This window comes from Urocampus carinirostris, chromosome 9 (assembly GCF_059441175.1).
Source record: "Urocampus carinirostris isolate Australia breed hairy pipefish chromosome 9, RoL_Ucar_1.0, whole genome shotgun sequence".
NCBI classification, from domain to species: Eukaryota; Metazoa; Chordata; class Actinopteri; order Syngnathiformes; family Syngnathidae; genus Urocampus; species Urocampus carinirostris.
Window position 1 is genome coordinate 6,269,403 of NC_142357.1, and position 13,561 is coordinate 6,282,963.

Here is a 13,561-nt window from a genome sequence, read left to right on the forward strand (position 1 = left end):
CTTATTTTTGTTCTTATTGTTATGATTACTATTATCATTTAAAGCAGGGGAGGCTAAACCACAACCCGGGGGCCACTTGAATCTTGTCAATCTTTTCAATCTGGCCAGCGTAAAAAAATGCTAAAAATATGATGATAAAATGTATAAAATGGTAAGAGAAAGTACTATTAATGAAAATGTCCCAAACTTCCCAAACATACAAAAATCTGGCTACATTTATCTTTACTTACTAGTTGTATCATGTATTTATTTAATTAATTTATCAAATAATTTATCAAATGCAATGGGAAAAATATTGTATTACTTTGCTTTAAATGGTTCATCTATAAACAAAAGAAGGATATGTAACATACTTGTAAATGTCTGCATGTATGTTTATTAAATAATGCTTATCATCGCTACTATTCTTGAAAGACACAATTATTTTTCTTTCTTTTTTTTTGCCTGAATATAATGCGCAAAATGGCCCCCAAAAACAGAGATGCGTCTTTTTGAAATGTCTGTGACGATATAAGAAAAAATGGGATAGGCCTACATTATCCTTTTCCTTTAATGAACTGCCAGGTTATCAGATTTGAGACTGTATTGGTAAATACTAAAAATAAAAGCAATATTTTTTTCCTCTCCTGGCCCATTAGACAATTTTTTTAACCCGATAAACCTTGTGATTCAAAAGTTTCCCACCCCTGATTTAATGCATGGCTTGCACTAAATATTAACCACATGGTAGCAGCACTTATTTTATTGTTTTCTCGTAAATGCAGCTCCAGGTTCCACCGGTCCTCTACCTCAATTAAAAAATACTCTATACTTTATAAATATTAATAATTATAATATCACGTGAATGTTCTACTTCTTAGCTGCGACAGTCCTTCCCATTTATGTCCGCACATGAACTTAGCGAACCCATCCTATCCGGAATAGGTAGAAAAAAGGTTGCCAGCCTGGAAGCATCCTGCAGCTGTCATGGCAACCTGCGAGGGGGCGGGGCTTACTTGGGGGCGGAGCTACTGTTGTCTCATAGTATGTAGTGTCTGAGTTTGGCTGATCACGCTGCAGCATCACATGGTGGGTGGGGGAATTCTTGGGTTCGATGAGGCCGATCACATCTGAAGAGACGATGCGTTGACGGTCCTCCGGAAGAGAGCGACACGCACGTGCACAATAGCGAGTAAACACGCAAGCACGCAGCACGTACGGACCCAGGTGAACCCAGTTCGGACATGATCCGCTACTAGACTATGGCACCTTCAGGTTCACGTCATGTCAAGCGAGGCTGCAAGAGAGTTCTGTACTGGATACCGGTCCTCTTCATCGCACTCATAGTGGCTTGGTCATATTATGCCTACGTTGTGCAGCTTTGTTTGGGTAAGTGTCTGGGGGGGTGCACATAGAAGGGGGTGTGACTGCTTGTATTTATTTTTAATATATTCAATATTTTCAATAAATATTGTGGATTCGTCACCATCTTGATTTACTTTGAGATGATGTTTTTTTGACATTACATTCATATACCTCCCTACTTCCCTCTAAACCTCTTAAAGACTTACTGCCATCCTAATGCTAATTAATCATCTAAAATCTTACAAGTGCAGTGTTATGCATTGACTATCACGTAGCAAGGCCTGTCTAGTGTTTACTCTGTGTTCTGGAGAATAATTGTTAGGGTGCAGAGAATATCCCAATCTCCACTATACTACTGACCTGAACACTGGGAAAATTGCAAAAATAAAGGCAGAAAAAAGAATACCGTATTTTCAGCACTTTAAGGCACACATGATTATAAGGCACCCCCAAAAGATAGTCTTTTGTCATGTACAATGCACAAAATTGAGACAGTTGTAAAAGCTCTTTATACGCTTACAGTATATTTTAGTGCATGATTGATCAGTTTAAGTATTGCTGACCAAAATTGCAAAACACTGTATTTATAGGAATTGAACCTGAATCACATTTTTAGAGCACCGACACTTTACCTCTAGACCAACAGTGATACAGTAGTCATGCAAGTAGGTGTTCAATTTCATCTTATTATCACACGTTTTTTACCGTGCCAGAAACACAAATTTGAATAGTTCATTTTGTTCTGCATTCAGATAAGTAAAACAGTCTCTCCGCTTCTTCTGTCAAAAAGCGTTGCAGTTTAATATCTATACATACGTAAAGAAGCAGGTATATTAATTTGCTGAAATACTTTTTATTTTCTCCGTTCATTCAATTCATCATGAGTAAAATAGTGAGATTATGAGATAAGTTGTACTACCTTTTCATATGTCAACTGTATCAGTGGTGATCAAAAGGTACTGTTGGTGCTCTCACCACCACTACCTGAGTTTGAATCCTCTCGTGTACAATTCTGTCTGAAAATCAGCTATGTTTATCGATTGATCAATCACTGCACGAATATGGTAGTATTATGTAAAACATAGTGTAGTAACGAACACTTATAAACACTGTATGCATTTCCTATGTTAAATATATAAGGCGCACTTTAAAATCTATGGCCAATTGGAGTTTTTAAATACACATTATAGTATGTAAAATCGGGCTTTCATAAAAGAAAAAAAAATCCTCCATTTTTACATGTTTTTTTCTGCAACGCTTGCAGCTTCACACAAGTAAATGTCTGGCTAAAAATTGGGGGTAACATTGGTTAATACACAGTCAACCACACTACGGTTTTACATGTTAGACTACTACTTTTATACCCTTAAAACGCTTACTGATTGAAAAAAAAAATCTACTGTTTTTTATTCAACATTAAACAAACAAAATCTTGATTCAAGATTAGTTTTTTTAGTCTGCCGTTGCTTTATCTTAAAGCTAGACTAAGTTGGTGTGCATGAATAAACAGCTCCAATTATCACATTACATTTCCGTTTTAGTACGTTTTCCACTTCTGGTTTTACACAAAAACATGCTGTTTGTTTGTTTGTTTTGAAATATTCCGGAGACATATCGTGTTTTGCATTTTAAAATAGATTGTGCAATAACATCTACCACTGTTTAATGTCAAAAGGTTGGCATGTATGGTAATACAATTCTAAAGTGTTTTTTTTTTGTTCCATTATTGATATTTGCCAATTTTCAAATATTATAGAATATATTAAATTTATTTTAGTGGCATGTTGCGTGTCTGGTTGACGTGTCTGGCTCATAGCTCAGAGGTCCTAGGTTCAATTCCAGCAACCAGTCTTCCTGAGTGAAGTTTGCATTCTGTCCCCATACCTATGTGGGATTTCTCTGGGCACCCATGTTTCCTTCCATGTACCAAAAACATGCACTGTAGGCCTATTGGTGAGTCGAAAATTGTCCCTAAGAATTAGTGCGTGAGTGATTGGTTCTATGTCTATGTGGGCCTTGCGATTGGCTGAAACTTGATCACGGTGTTCCCTGCCCAAAGTCAGCTTAGATAGGCTCCAGTGAGCTATAAGCAGCTTGAAAAATGATTTAGTGTTCTTATTTTACAATATATACATATAATGTCTGTACTGTATAAATGCATGTACCGGTAAATGTCTTTATTATCATTGATAACAATGTGGTTATCAATGTTTGCAACAAGATTAGAAATGGCACTCCAGGATAAACACATAATAAAGACTTAAAGAGGAAAATGAGACAAAATATTTTAGGATAACTAAGCAAACATTTTAGTAGGTAGTGTTAGGGGACCAGCCTAAGTTGTATTAATTGTGCAATGAAAAGTAGTGAATTTCTGTTTTGCAGCAGCAACAACTATTCCAAAATTGGGCAATTATATAGAGTACCATTTTTCAATTTAATTGGCAATATATACATTTGTTCTTGTTTAGAGTGGTGATGGATTTAAGGAAGAAACTGTTTCAGAGCTTTTTAGTCGTTGTTTTAAGGGACCAAAGACGTGGTGGGCAGGGTGAGAAGTGTCCTGTATAATGTTGAAAAAACAGCCCCCTGCAAGTATTGTCCGCATTACTTGCAGCTGCAGTTGAAGATTGGAAAACAATAATAAAAAAGAAAACACATCATCAATTTAGATCCAATCTCCCTTTAAAAAGTGGAAAAAAACTCAAACCCTGACCTAGACTAACCATTTCCGGGGTGGCATTTCCTGAATTTGAAGATGACAGGCTTCAAGGGCAGGGTGACATTATATATCCACGGGCTACCGCGGTATGATAACAAAAAGCATGTACTCAACCAGCGGATCAACTTGCAGAACTGTGATGGATCGGGATCAAGGGGACAGGGCGGCAGATAGCATGTGGTACAGCAGACAAACACAGAGACAGTTGTGTTGGACTCATATCAGCTGACACTCTCGTTCAGCGGCTCAGTTAATCCCATTGTCGGGTTTATATAATTCACGTCAAGCAATCTGCTGCTGACCCACTTTAAAGCAACCAACATCTGCCTTTGAACATTCAGGCCATGTAATCGTAAGATAGAGCCATAGAGATACAGTGTGTCACAAAAGTGAGTACACCCCTCGCATCTCTGCAGAGATTTCATCAAGATGTTTAATCAAACAACACTGAAGAAACATCGCTTTGACATAATGAAAAGTAGTCTGTGTAAAGCTTATATAGCAGTGTAAATTTAGTTTTTCAGTCAAACAACTAAAAATATATCCATTAGTAGCTAAACCCCTGGCAACAAAAGTTAGTACCTTTAGTAAAAGTTCCTTAAGTTCAATATATTGTGTGGCCACCATGATTTTGCAGAACCCTCCAAGCTGTGGAATTCACCAGAGCCTCAAAAGTTGCCGCTGGAATGCTCTTCCACTCCTCCATGAAAATATGACTAAGCTGGGAGATATTTGTGACCTTCTGCTTGAGGATGCCTTGAAAATGTTCGATTTGATTTAGATCTGGAGACATGCTTGGCCCGTCCATCCCTTTTAACCTTAGCCTCTTTAGAAATGCCTTTATCATTTAAGGACTGAATTTGGCGTCATTGTCAGGCTGGAACATTGCCCTGGGACCCATTTTCTGCTCCTGTTTTTCACAGTACATCCTTGAGTTAGTGTTTCTCTTAATGAAACGTAACTCCCCAATTCCATTTGCACTCAAGCAGCCCCGTACCATGACATTCCCAACTCCATGCTTGACTTTAGGCACGACACAAATATATTTGTACTCCTCCCCTGGTTTCCCCAGACATATGCTTCACACGATCTGAACCAAATAAAAGTATCTTTGTCACATCAGACCAGAGGATATCTTTCCAGCAAGCCATGGCCTTTGATTACATACTTTTTTTCATTGTGTCCAAGCGATGTTTCTTCAGTGGTGTTCTACTAATCATTATAATGAAATATCTGCAGAAATGTTAGTATACTCACTTTTGTGATATACTGTACACGACAGTTCACTTGCACAAAGTTTGTTTGTATATAATTCAAAGAGAATCTGTTACCTTGAGGTGACGCCAATTTTCGACCTGGCTTCGACCTGTTTCCGTTTGATCACGTCTCTGCTACTGCGCCCCGGTAACCCGACCTGCTTTTCCCTCTTCGACACCGCTATCGCTCGCCAGAGAAGTGCCACTTCCGCGTCCCGAGCGACCTGCTCCCCACAATCAACGATCACTGGATCGTGGGTGCCAGCTTTCGTCTCTTTTCAAATAAAACTAAGAAACTAACGCAATTGGGTTCCCGTCTCCGTTCCTCGTTCCTGACATAATCTCCCTACGGGAATCGGACCCTATTACAGCAGGGGTCTCAGACTCAAATATCTTGAGGGGGCATTGGAGTACAGGTCTTAGTGATATTCCCCAAAAAAGTTTTGATAAACCAATGTTCTCAGTTATGAAAATAAAATAAATATAAATAAAATATAAATAAAAGATCTAAAACCCCCCAAAATATTTAATGTGAAAATGAATTTATCAGTCATAAATTAATCCATTGTTTGTGTTGGCTACATTTACATTAAACTTTCAACTTTTGAACTAACAGGTGGAGCCTCAAACTATCATTCTGGGTTGTCACAATTGGCCCAGGCGGCACAAATGGGCCAGTTCACAGTATTTGCATTTAATATACATAATTCCCATGTCAGTACATAATGTAGTTATTATCAAGTTTAAAGTATTCTCAAAGGTATGGAGCAAGTTGCTGTACTTTGTTTTATCTATAATGGATTACGATATACAGTAAAATGTTGTCGGTCTGTCCATTTTCTCAACCATTAATCCTTATGAGGGTCGCAAAAGTTAAATACTGTAAAATGAGAACAACAAGAAAACACTGTAGATGTATTTTCTACTTGACCTTTTATAACAATTTGTTAAAATTTAACAATTTATTTATCAAATGATCTGATATTAAGTAAGACCACCGTCTTTTTTACATGAATTTCTTTCTTTCATTTTGCAGTATCAATTGAAGAAACGTGGGAAAAGGGTAAGTGTATCATTAAAATGTATAAAAATCAACAAGAATTATTGAACTTTTTTGCATCAGATGTTGAGTTTAATCCAGTTTTGGAGTGTTTGAGTGGATTTCACGTTCATTGGGACATTTCTAAATGTCTTTCTTATCTGTTTCTTGAAATACTTTTTAATAACCTCACTGAAACGGTTCAAGTGGAATATGTTGTTTTCTATGGCTTTAAGAGCTCATTCCTTCTGAATAATTTAGTAATTCAGGAGATGTGAAAAAGTTACAGAGTTAAAACTTCACTTCTGATGCTCTTACTGTTTTTGTTGTTGTTGATTCGGATGTAGGGTTTTCTCTCCACGTTATCACTTGGAAAAAACTTGGAAAACATTCCGGTCCAAGTATCATATAAAATTTACAGAGCCATATCGGGTCTAACAATAAATAAATGCAGGTCTTTGCAAAAGCAGGTATTTCAACAAAGTTGTCCCTGTTCGAATATCATCAGTTTGACATTGGTGACTCCACGAATCATGAAGGTTTTTAACTAAAACCAATACTGAAGTCTATTATCCATCCATTATCTGCACCGTTTATGCTCAGTAGGGTCGCGGGGGTGCTGGAGCCCATCCCAGCCATCTTCGGGCAGTGGGCAGGGGACACCCTGAACTGGTTGCCAGCCAGTCACAGGGCACAGAAGTCTACAGAAGAATACTTAAGTCATTCACTTTGAAATAGTTAAATATTACACACTGTCCATTTGAACAAGTGACATCCGCACAGAGTAAACAGTAGCTTTAGAGCTATTGGTTACCTAGAGAGATAGTGAAAGGGACAGTATGTAATATTTAGCACCCCCTAGTAGTATAAAAAAACTTGGCTTCAAGATTTTTATGAAAAGTAATTGTCGAAAACAGTATCAGGATTATCTCAAAGTATTTTCATAAAGCACTGCAAACATTTAAATAATTTAAACTTGTTTTACTGGTTAAAGAAGGGCATTTGCCCTTAGAGACTTATTGTGATTAAGGGCTATACAAATAAAAATGACTTGACTTGACTTGACTTGAATTTGTATTTACAACAAGTACAGTTATCTTAAATAGTAAATGGTACATTGTTTTGCTCATTTTAAGCATTTTGTTTCTCAACTTGATAGAAGATGGTTGGTTGGTTGGTTGGTTGGTTGGTTGGTTGGTTGGTTGGTTGGGTCCCTTAACCACTAGGGTTGTAGGGGCACCATATCCTGTGGTGTGTTTTGGGCAAGTGCAGCATGGTGGCGCCCATCCCTCTCCAGGCCAACATACGTGTCCACCCAGTCTCATACCGGGCACCTTCCACATGTTTGGTGAATAGGTAGCAAACTGATCTACTGTCAACTACATGAGACAATTGCATATTGTAGTATGACAGAAGAAAACAGCAATTCTCTAAAGATAAGCAACATTTGACTCAAAATAAATTGTATCAAATGTTTTGCAAATGGTGTAAGAATTTGTTTTTAGTAGTGCAAACTCCCAGCCAAAAATCTTACCCTATTGGCCAAAAAATATTTCTTATTTTAAGTATAACATGTCCTATTTCACGTTATTTTTACCTGCTTTTGTAGTTTTACCGAATACTGGAAAACAAAGCTAAAATTTGTGACTTGACATTCTTTTACTGATCCAGCCCGCGTGAACACAAAGTCTGGATTCAGCCCTGAGCCAGACTAATTTTGGCATCTCTGTTCTAATAATTGCATTTTTGTACCCCTTTTCAGTCGTCTATTTACTGGTGTACCATGTCATCTTCATCATGTTTATTTGGGCTTACTGGCAAACTATCTTCACCAAGCCTATGAACCCTCTAAGGGAGGTAAGTCAAATGATGCACAGCTTTATTGAAAATGTGAGCAGATGCATTGTGGGATGTGCTGAGGTAGATGGCGGCCTCAGCGTTTGATTAAGTGCTACATTTGGGACTCAGGGTATTTCCAAAAGAAGTGCCAAGAAGTGCACTCGGATGCACTCTTGGCGTGACCACTCTAATTTAGCTTTCTTGCATGCAGGAGAAAAAGAACCCATTGGGCATTTGTAGACAAAAATATGCTAAATAAAGATGATTCCCTGCCAGCCAAGTTTCAATAGAGTTTTAAAGTCCAATGGCATTTAATTTGTTACTCCAGTACTCTCAAAGTGGCAGTTTTGCATTGTTTATTTTGTGCCTCAACAAATCTCGTCTAATAGAAAAACTGAGAATAAAAATTAGAGAGTCCCACCAAGTTTTGATTTGCTCGCCTTTACAACGATCACAATACAATAACATTCATTGACATTCTGTCATTCACTTCTAAGAGCTTTCTTATAGAGTCAGTTTGTTTGTGAATGACACATCACTGAAAGCCAGGTATGAAATACACTACGCCTCACTGCAGCATACATATTTATAATGGTCTTTTGAATCGTCATGTATGATAAGTTTTGATTGGGTAAGTGTATGCTGGGACTGCATCACCCTCTAGGCCAGGGTGAACAAAACTTTTGAGTCGCAGGCCATATCAGGTTTCCTAAATTTTCCAGAGCGGGTGGGCCATGAGGATAGAAGATGACTGATTGATTGATAGATTAATTGATTTATTTTTTTGTATACAGCATCAAATCCGATAGTTTTGCAATACATGAGGACAAAACAAAAAGTAGGCAATTACATGCACACGTTATATTTTACTTTATATTTGTTTATCAACAAACTTTTTAAAAATGATTTATTGGACTACATCTAAATGGTTTTGAAACATTAAATTTATAAATAAATGCATTTGTTCATAAATGAAAACAAAAAAACTAATTAAAACGAAGTAATTTACAGTAATAGCTTGTTTTTAAAGCACTAAATTGTATCACATTAAAAACTCAAAATGCATTAGAGCTTGTTCAGAAGGGTTGTTTTTTTGCATTAAACATGACGGTCAATCTCAATTAAAGTGGGGTTTCATGCAAGATATCACCTCGTTGGGTCTCAATGATTCTAAAATAGGTGAGGAATCAGCCCGGAACAACATGACAGGAGTTGGTCAATGACCTAAAATGAGCTGGGACCACCGTTTCTAAGGTTACTGGAGATAATACACTAACATATCATGATTTGAAATCATGCATGGCACGAAAGGTTCCCCTGCTTAAACCAGGACATGTCAACGCCCATCTTAAGTCTGTATATGACCATTTGGATGATACAGTGGAGTCATGGGGGAAAGTTTTGTGGTCAGATGAGACCAAAATACAACTTTCGGGTCATAATTCCACCAAGTGTGTTTGGAGGAAGAAGAATGAAGAGTACAATCCGAAGAACATCCATCCCTACTGTGAAGCATGGGGTGGTAGCATCATTCTTTGGGGGTGCTTGTGCTAATAGCTTTTCTGCACATGGGACGAGTGCACTGCATTAAAGTGACTGTATTGTTAGATTTTGGGAAACAAACTCCCTCCCTCAGTCAGAGCATTGAATATGGGTCGTGGCTGGGTCTTCCAACACAACAACCTGAAGCACACAGCAAGGAAAACCAAGGAGTGGCTCCGTAAGAAGCATATCAAGGTTCTAGCATGGCCCTGCCAGCCTACAGACCTGAACACATTCGAAAATCTTTGGATGGAGCTCAAACTCCGTGTTTCCCAGCAACAGTCCAAAAACCTGACTGATCTAAAGAAGGTCTGTGTCGAGGAGGTGGCCAAGATCCCTCCTGCAGTGTGTGGAAACCTGATGAAAGACTACAGGAAACGTTTGACCTCTGTAATAGCAAACAAAGGCTACTGTACCAAATATTAACATTCATTTTCTCAAGTGTTCAAATACTTATTTGCAGCTATATCACACAAATAAATCGTTAAAAAAGCATGCATTGAGATTTCTGGATTTTTCTTTTTAGTTTATCTCTTTCACAGTGGACATGCACCTATGATGAAAATTTCAGAACCCTCAATGATTTCTAAGTGGGAGAAATAGCAAAATAACAGGGTGTTCAAATACTTATTTTCTTCACTGTTTATTTAAAAAAAAATGTTTTTATTAAAATTTTCCAAGTGAACTTATCTTCAACCGTGGGCTGATAAACCCATTCATTGGACTTTGAAACTGATCTGGCAAAGGTCCAGACATAAACCACAAGTACATTTTTCGCTAAAATACACATTTAACCATGAATGGTATTAACTATAACAAAATGAATAATGTAATTATTCAGAATAGTCAAATCGATATATCTGAATAAAACTTATAAGTATGACTATATATGCACTGACATTTTAGAGTATTCTAACATCAGACAGCTTTGTTTTGTATTGCATGTGCATCTGGTTGGACAAAGTTCTGCCTGTCCTACTCGGACAAGGAGCTGCTGGAGCGTGAAGACCGGGGCGAGTCGCAGCAGGAGATCCTGAGGAGAATAGCTAAGGAGCTGCCTATCTACACACGCACTAACTCTGGAGGTATGCTTGTGCACTCGGGTTGCTCATATGGAAACGTGTTTGACTTGTGCAATCTTGAGAGCTTGGAAACAAACACTTAGCTCAGACGCTCTATACCCATTTTGTTTCTGGGCTTCAAACCACTCTCTCCTTCACCATTTGTGGGTACTGTCCAATGTTTTTTTTTCTCCAGGTGTGTATTGCAAAAGTCATTTTACAAACAAAAATACCAAAACTCAGCACACGTTAATTGTGAATTCTATGCTTACGTTTGCCCCATTGATTTCCGGGTGTTTTGTTGTTCTTGTGTGTAAGCCACCCCCCATTCCACGCAACGCGCTACCTACCATTCGCTACTGCCTGACACACAACCAAATATGTGCATATAAACTAATTTTTTCTTTTTTTTATGGTTGTAGAATTGGCTTAGAAGCGTGAATATACAGTAGGGAGAATATCTCCATGAGGAAAATTTGGCACCCTCATGGTCTGTGTGATTAAGTACCATAACTTTGTTTTGTTATACTTTTTATGTAAATATAAAAACGCACACCCTTCAAATGATGTTCCTGCCGGATCGAGGGTTGCATCTGACAAGGTGAGTGATGTAGGAGTATTCAGCAGTTAGAGAATATTGGAATACATGATCTACATTTCATGAGAAGCTGAATAAGGCAATAACGCACCATATAGTAAAGACAGTAGTCACAAAATTTAACGAATTATGCGTTACAGTACCCGTTACAGAAAAAAGTTAATTGTGTTGCAGTACATACACTGAGTATACCTCACGTTGACCACTAAAATAAAAATATCATTAGGTCTTTTGACTGAAATCCTTATTGCCTCTCCTGCCTACTACTTACAGATGAAGAGTCTGAAAATCGATCCACCAAGAAGAACCAAAATTGAGACAAATTTATATGCATTCATTAATCTAATGAGATGATAAGATGCCTGCAGGCCAGAGTTGAGGCCGCTTTGATGAAATCGTCTTTTTCTCAGCAATCCGTTACTGTGACCGCTGCCAGCTGCTGAAGCCTGATCGATGTCACCATTGTTCGGTTTGCGATAAGTACGTCCATAATTTCCTGCATGGAAAAAAAGGTGAACTGATGCTAGTGATTATTCATTCTGTTTCAGGTGTATATTAAAGATGGATCATCACTGTCCCTGGTAGGTACATCTGAGTTATCTGTCATTGAAATAGCTCAGGTTTGGATCATTACAGTATACAAACTCAAATTTACACATAGTCAAACTTAAAGTGCATATCATTGACAAATTTCCTTTTCCAAGTTTAGACTCTGGGTCTTGTAAACAAATGTTGTTAAAGTTCTGTGCTCATTTCACAATTCAGTTATTGTTTCGGAACATAATTCCAGCAATAAACAAGCAAACACTGTAACACTTTTCTACATTTTTTGTCCGCTAAAAAAACTTAACTATGACACTCAATTCCAAGTGTTAATGTGGGGTTGTTATGTTTAACCTTGTTGTATTACTTGTTTGCAAAAAATATGAATATAACTAAGTTGAGAGTTTAATAAAAACCGAAAAAAAAAATGGTTATTTTTTTCAAGCTACTGTTTTATGTTATCCTTTAGGGTGAACAATTGTGTGGGTTTCTCCAACTACAAGTCCTTCATGCTGTTTTTGGCATATTCCCTTCTTTACTGCCTTTTTATAACAGCTACAGATCTTCAATACTTCATAAAATTTTGGATGGTAAGTGTGTATCTTAATGACATCTACTAGTTAAAAGAATAAATAAAAGTAGAAAATAAACTTAGTTGTTGGTCGGTGGCTTGGTGATAACAAACATGTACTGTACATTTTCTTCCACAAGGCTGGTGGTAAAGCCCATTTTCGTCTCAAAGAATACCTGGTAACCTTTTTAGATGTTTATTAAAATTTGCTAGCAAGTAATGTAGCTCTCTCACTCAACTCCAGCATAGCTACGTAGCTCCCTAAGTACATGTAGTATTTTTAGACCAATGGTTAGCATCTGCCCTTTGTCACTTGTATTGCTTTTCCCTACAGAACGGCTTTCCAAAAACTCAGGCCAAATTCCACATTCTTTTCCTCTTCTTCTCTGCCGCCATGTTCTCCGTCAGCCTCGCTTCCCTTTTCATCTATCACTGCTGGCTTGTCTCCAAGAACAGATCCACTCTTGGTAGGTGCACTCTGTCAACTTCCCCAATTCCGATCTAAAAAATGTGTGCCGTCTCATTGAAGTTGTGTGAGCATCTGGTTATTGTTTAGTCTATTACCTTGATTCTAAATAAAAGCTACAATAAGAGAAAATAGAAATCAATTTCAACTCTAGAGGATATGCGATCACCAAAAGTTTTGAGTCTCATCTGGCTTTCTCCAGTTCAGTTGCAGGTATGGGGATATCAAACACTTCAAGGGGGACACACAAAAAAGGGGAACATAAAACAGATTTGGTCATAACACTAAACGGCAGTTTTGGGTGTGTTACTGAAACTAAGTTATTAGTTACTAGTTACTTCATATAAAAAAATAATCAAGTTACGCCCAGATTACTGACACCAAAAAGTAGTGCGTTACTCTGAAAGTAACTATTTAGTTACAAAGTACCGTATATACTCGCGAAGAATCCGACCCTCTTAAATAGTTTAAAAATTGCCACATAATAAAAGAAAAAGGAAAAAAATATGTGTTCCCTGTGGAAGCAGTAAAGCCTTCATAATTCTTGGCTCGTGCAATCTTGAGAACTTGCAGACAAACA

The 13,561-nt window shown here is 37.6% G+C and overlaps 1 protein-coding gene across 5 annotated transcripts in view; it reads left to right on the forward strand.

The window, feature by feature from the left end:
• Positions 1-1,048: 1,048 nt before the first annotated feature.
• Positions 1,049-13,561, forward strand: part of zdhhc2 (zDHHC palmitoyltransferase 2) — a 30,618-nt gene continuing 18,105 nt past the window's right edge. For 3 of the 5 annotated variants that reach the window (XM_088344359.1, XM_088344360.1, XM_088344363.1), the window contains exons 1-9: positions 1,049-1,368; positions 6,359-6,385; positions 8,124-8,218; positions 10,707-10,827; positions 11,812-11,881; positions 11,950-11,982; positions 12,414-12,534; positions 12,656-12,694; positions 12,850-12,982. In XM_088344359.1, coding sequence (XP_088200485.1) covers positions 1,242-1,368; positions 6,359-6,385; positions 8,124-8,218; positions 10,707-10,827; positions 11,812-11,881; positions 11,950-11,982; positions 12,414-12,534; positions 12,656-12,694; positions 12,850-12,982 — 766 coding nt within the window. In that variant the 5' untranslated portion in view covers positions 1,049-1,241. The remainder of the gene's footprint in view (positions 1,369-6,358; positions 6,386-8,123; positions 8,219-10,706; positions 10,828-11,811; positions 11,882-11,949; positions 11,983-12,413; positions 12,535-12,655; positions 12,695-12,849; positions 12,983-13,561) is intronic. The other 2 variants (XM_088344361.1, XM_088344362.1) reach the window with 1 other exon arrangement.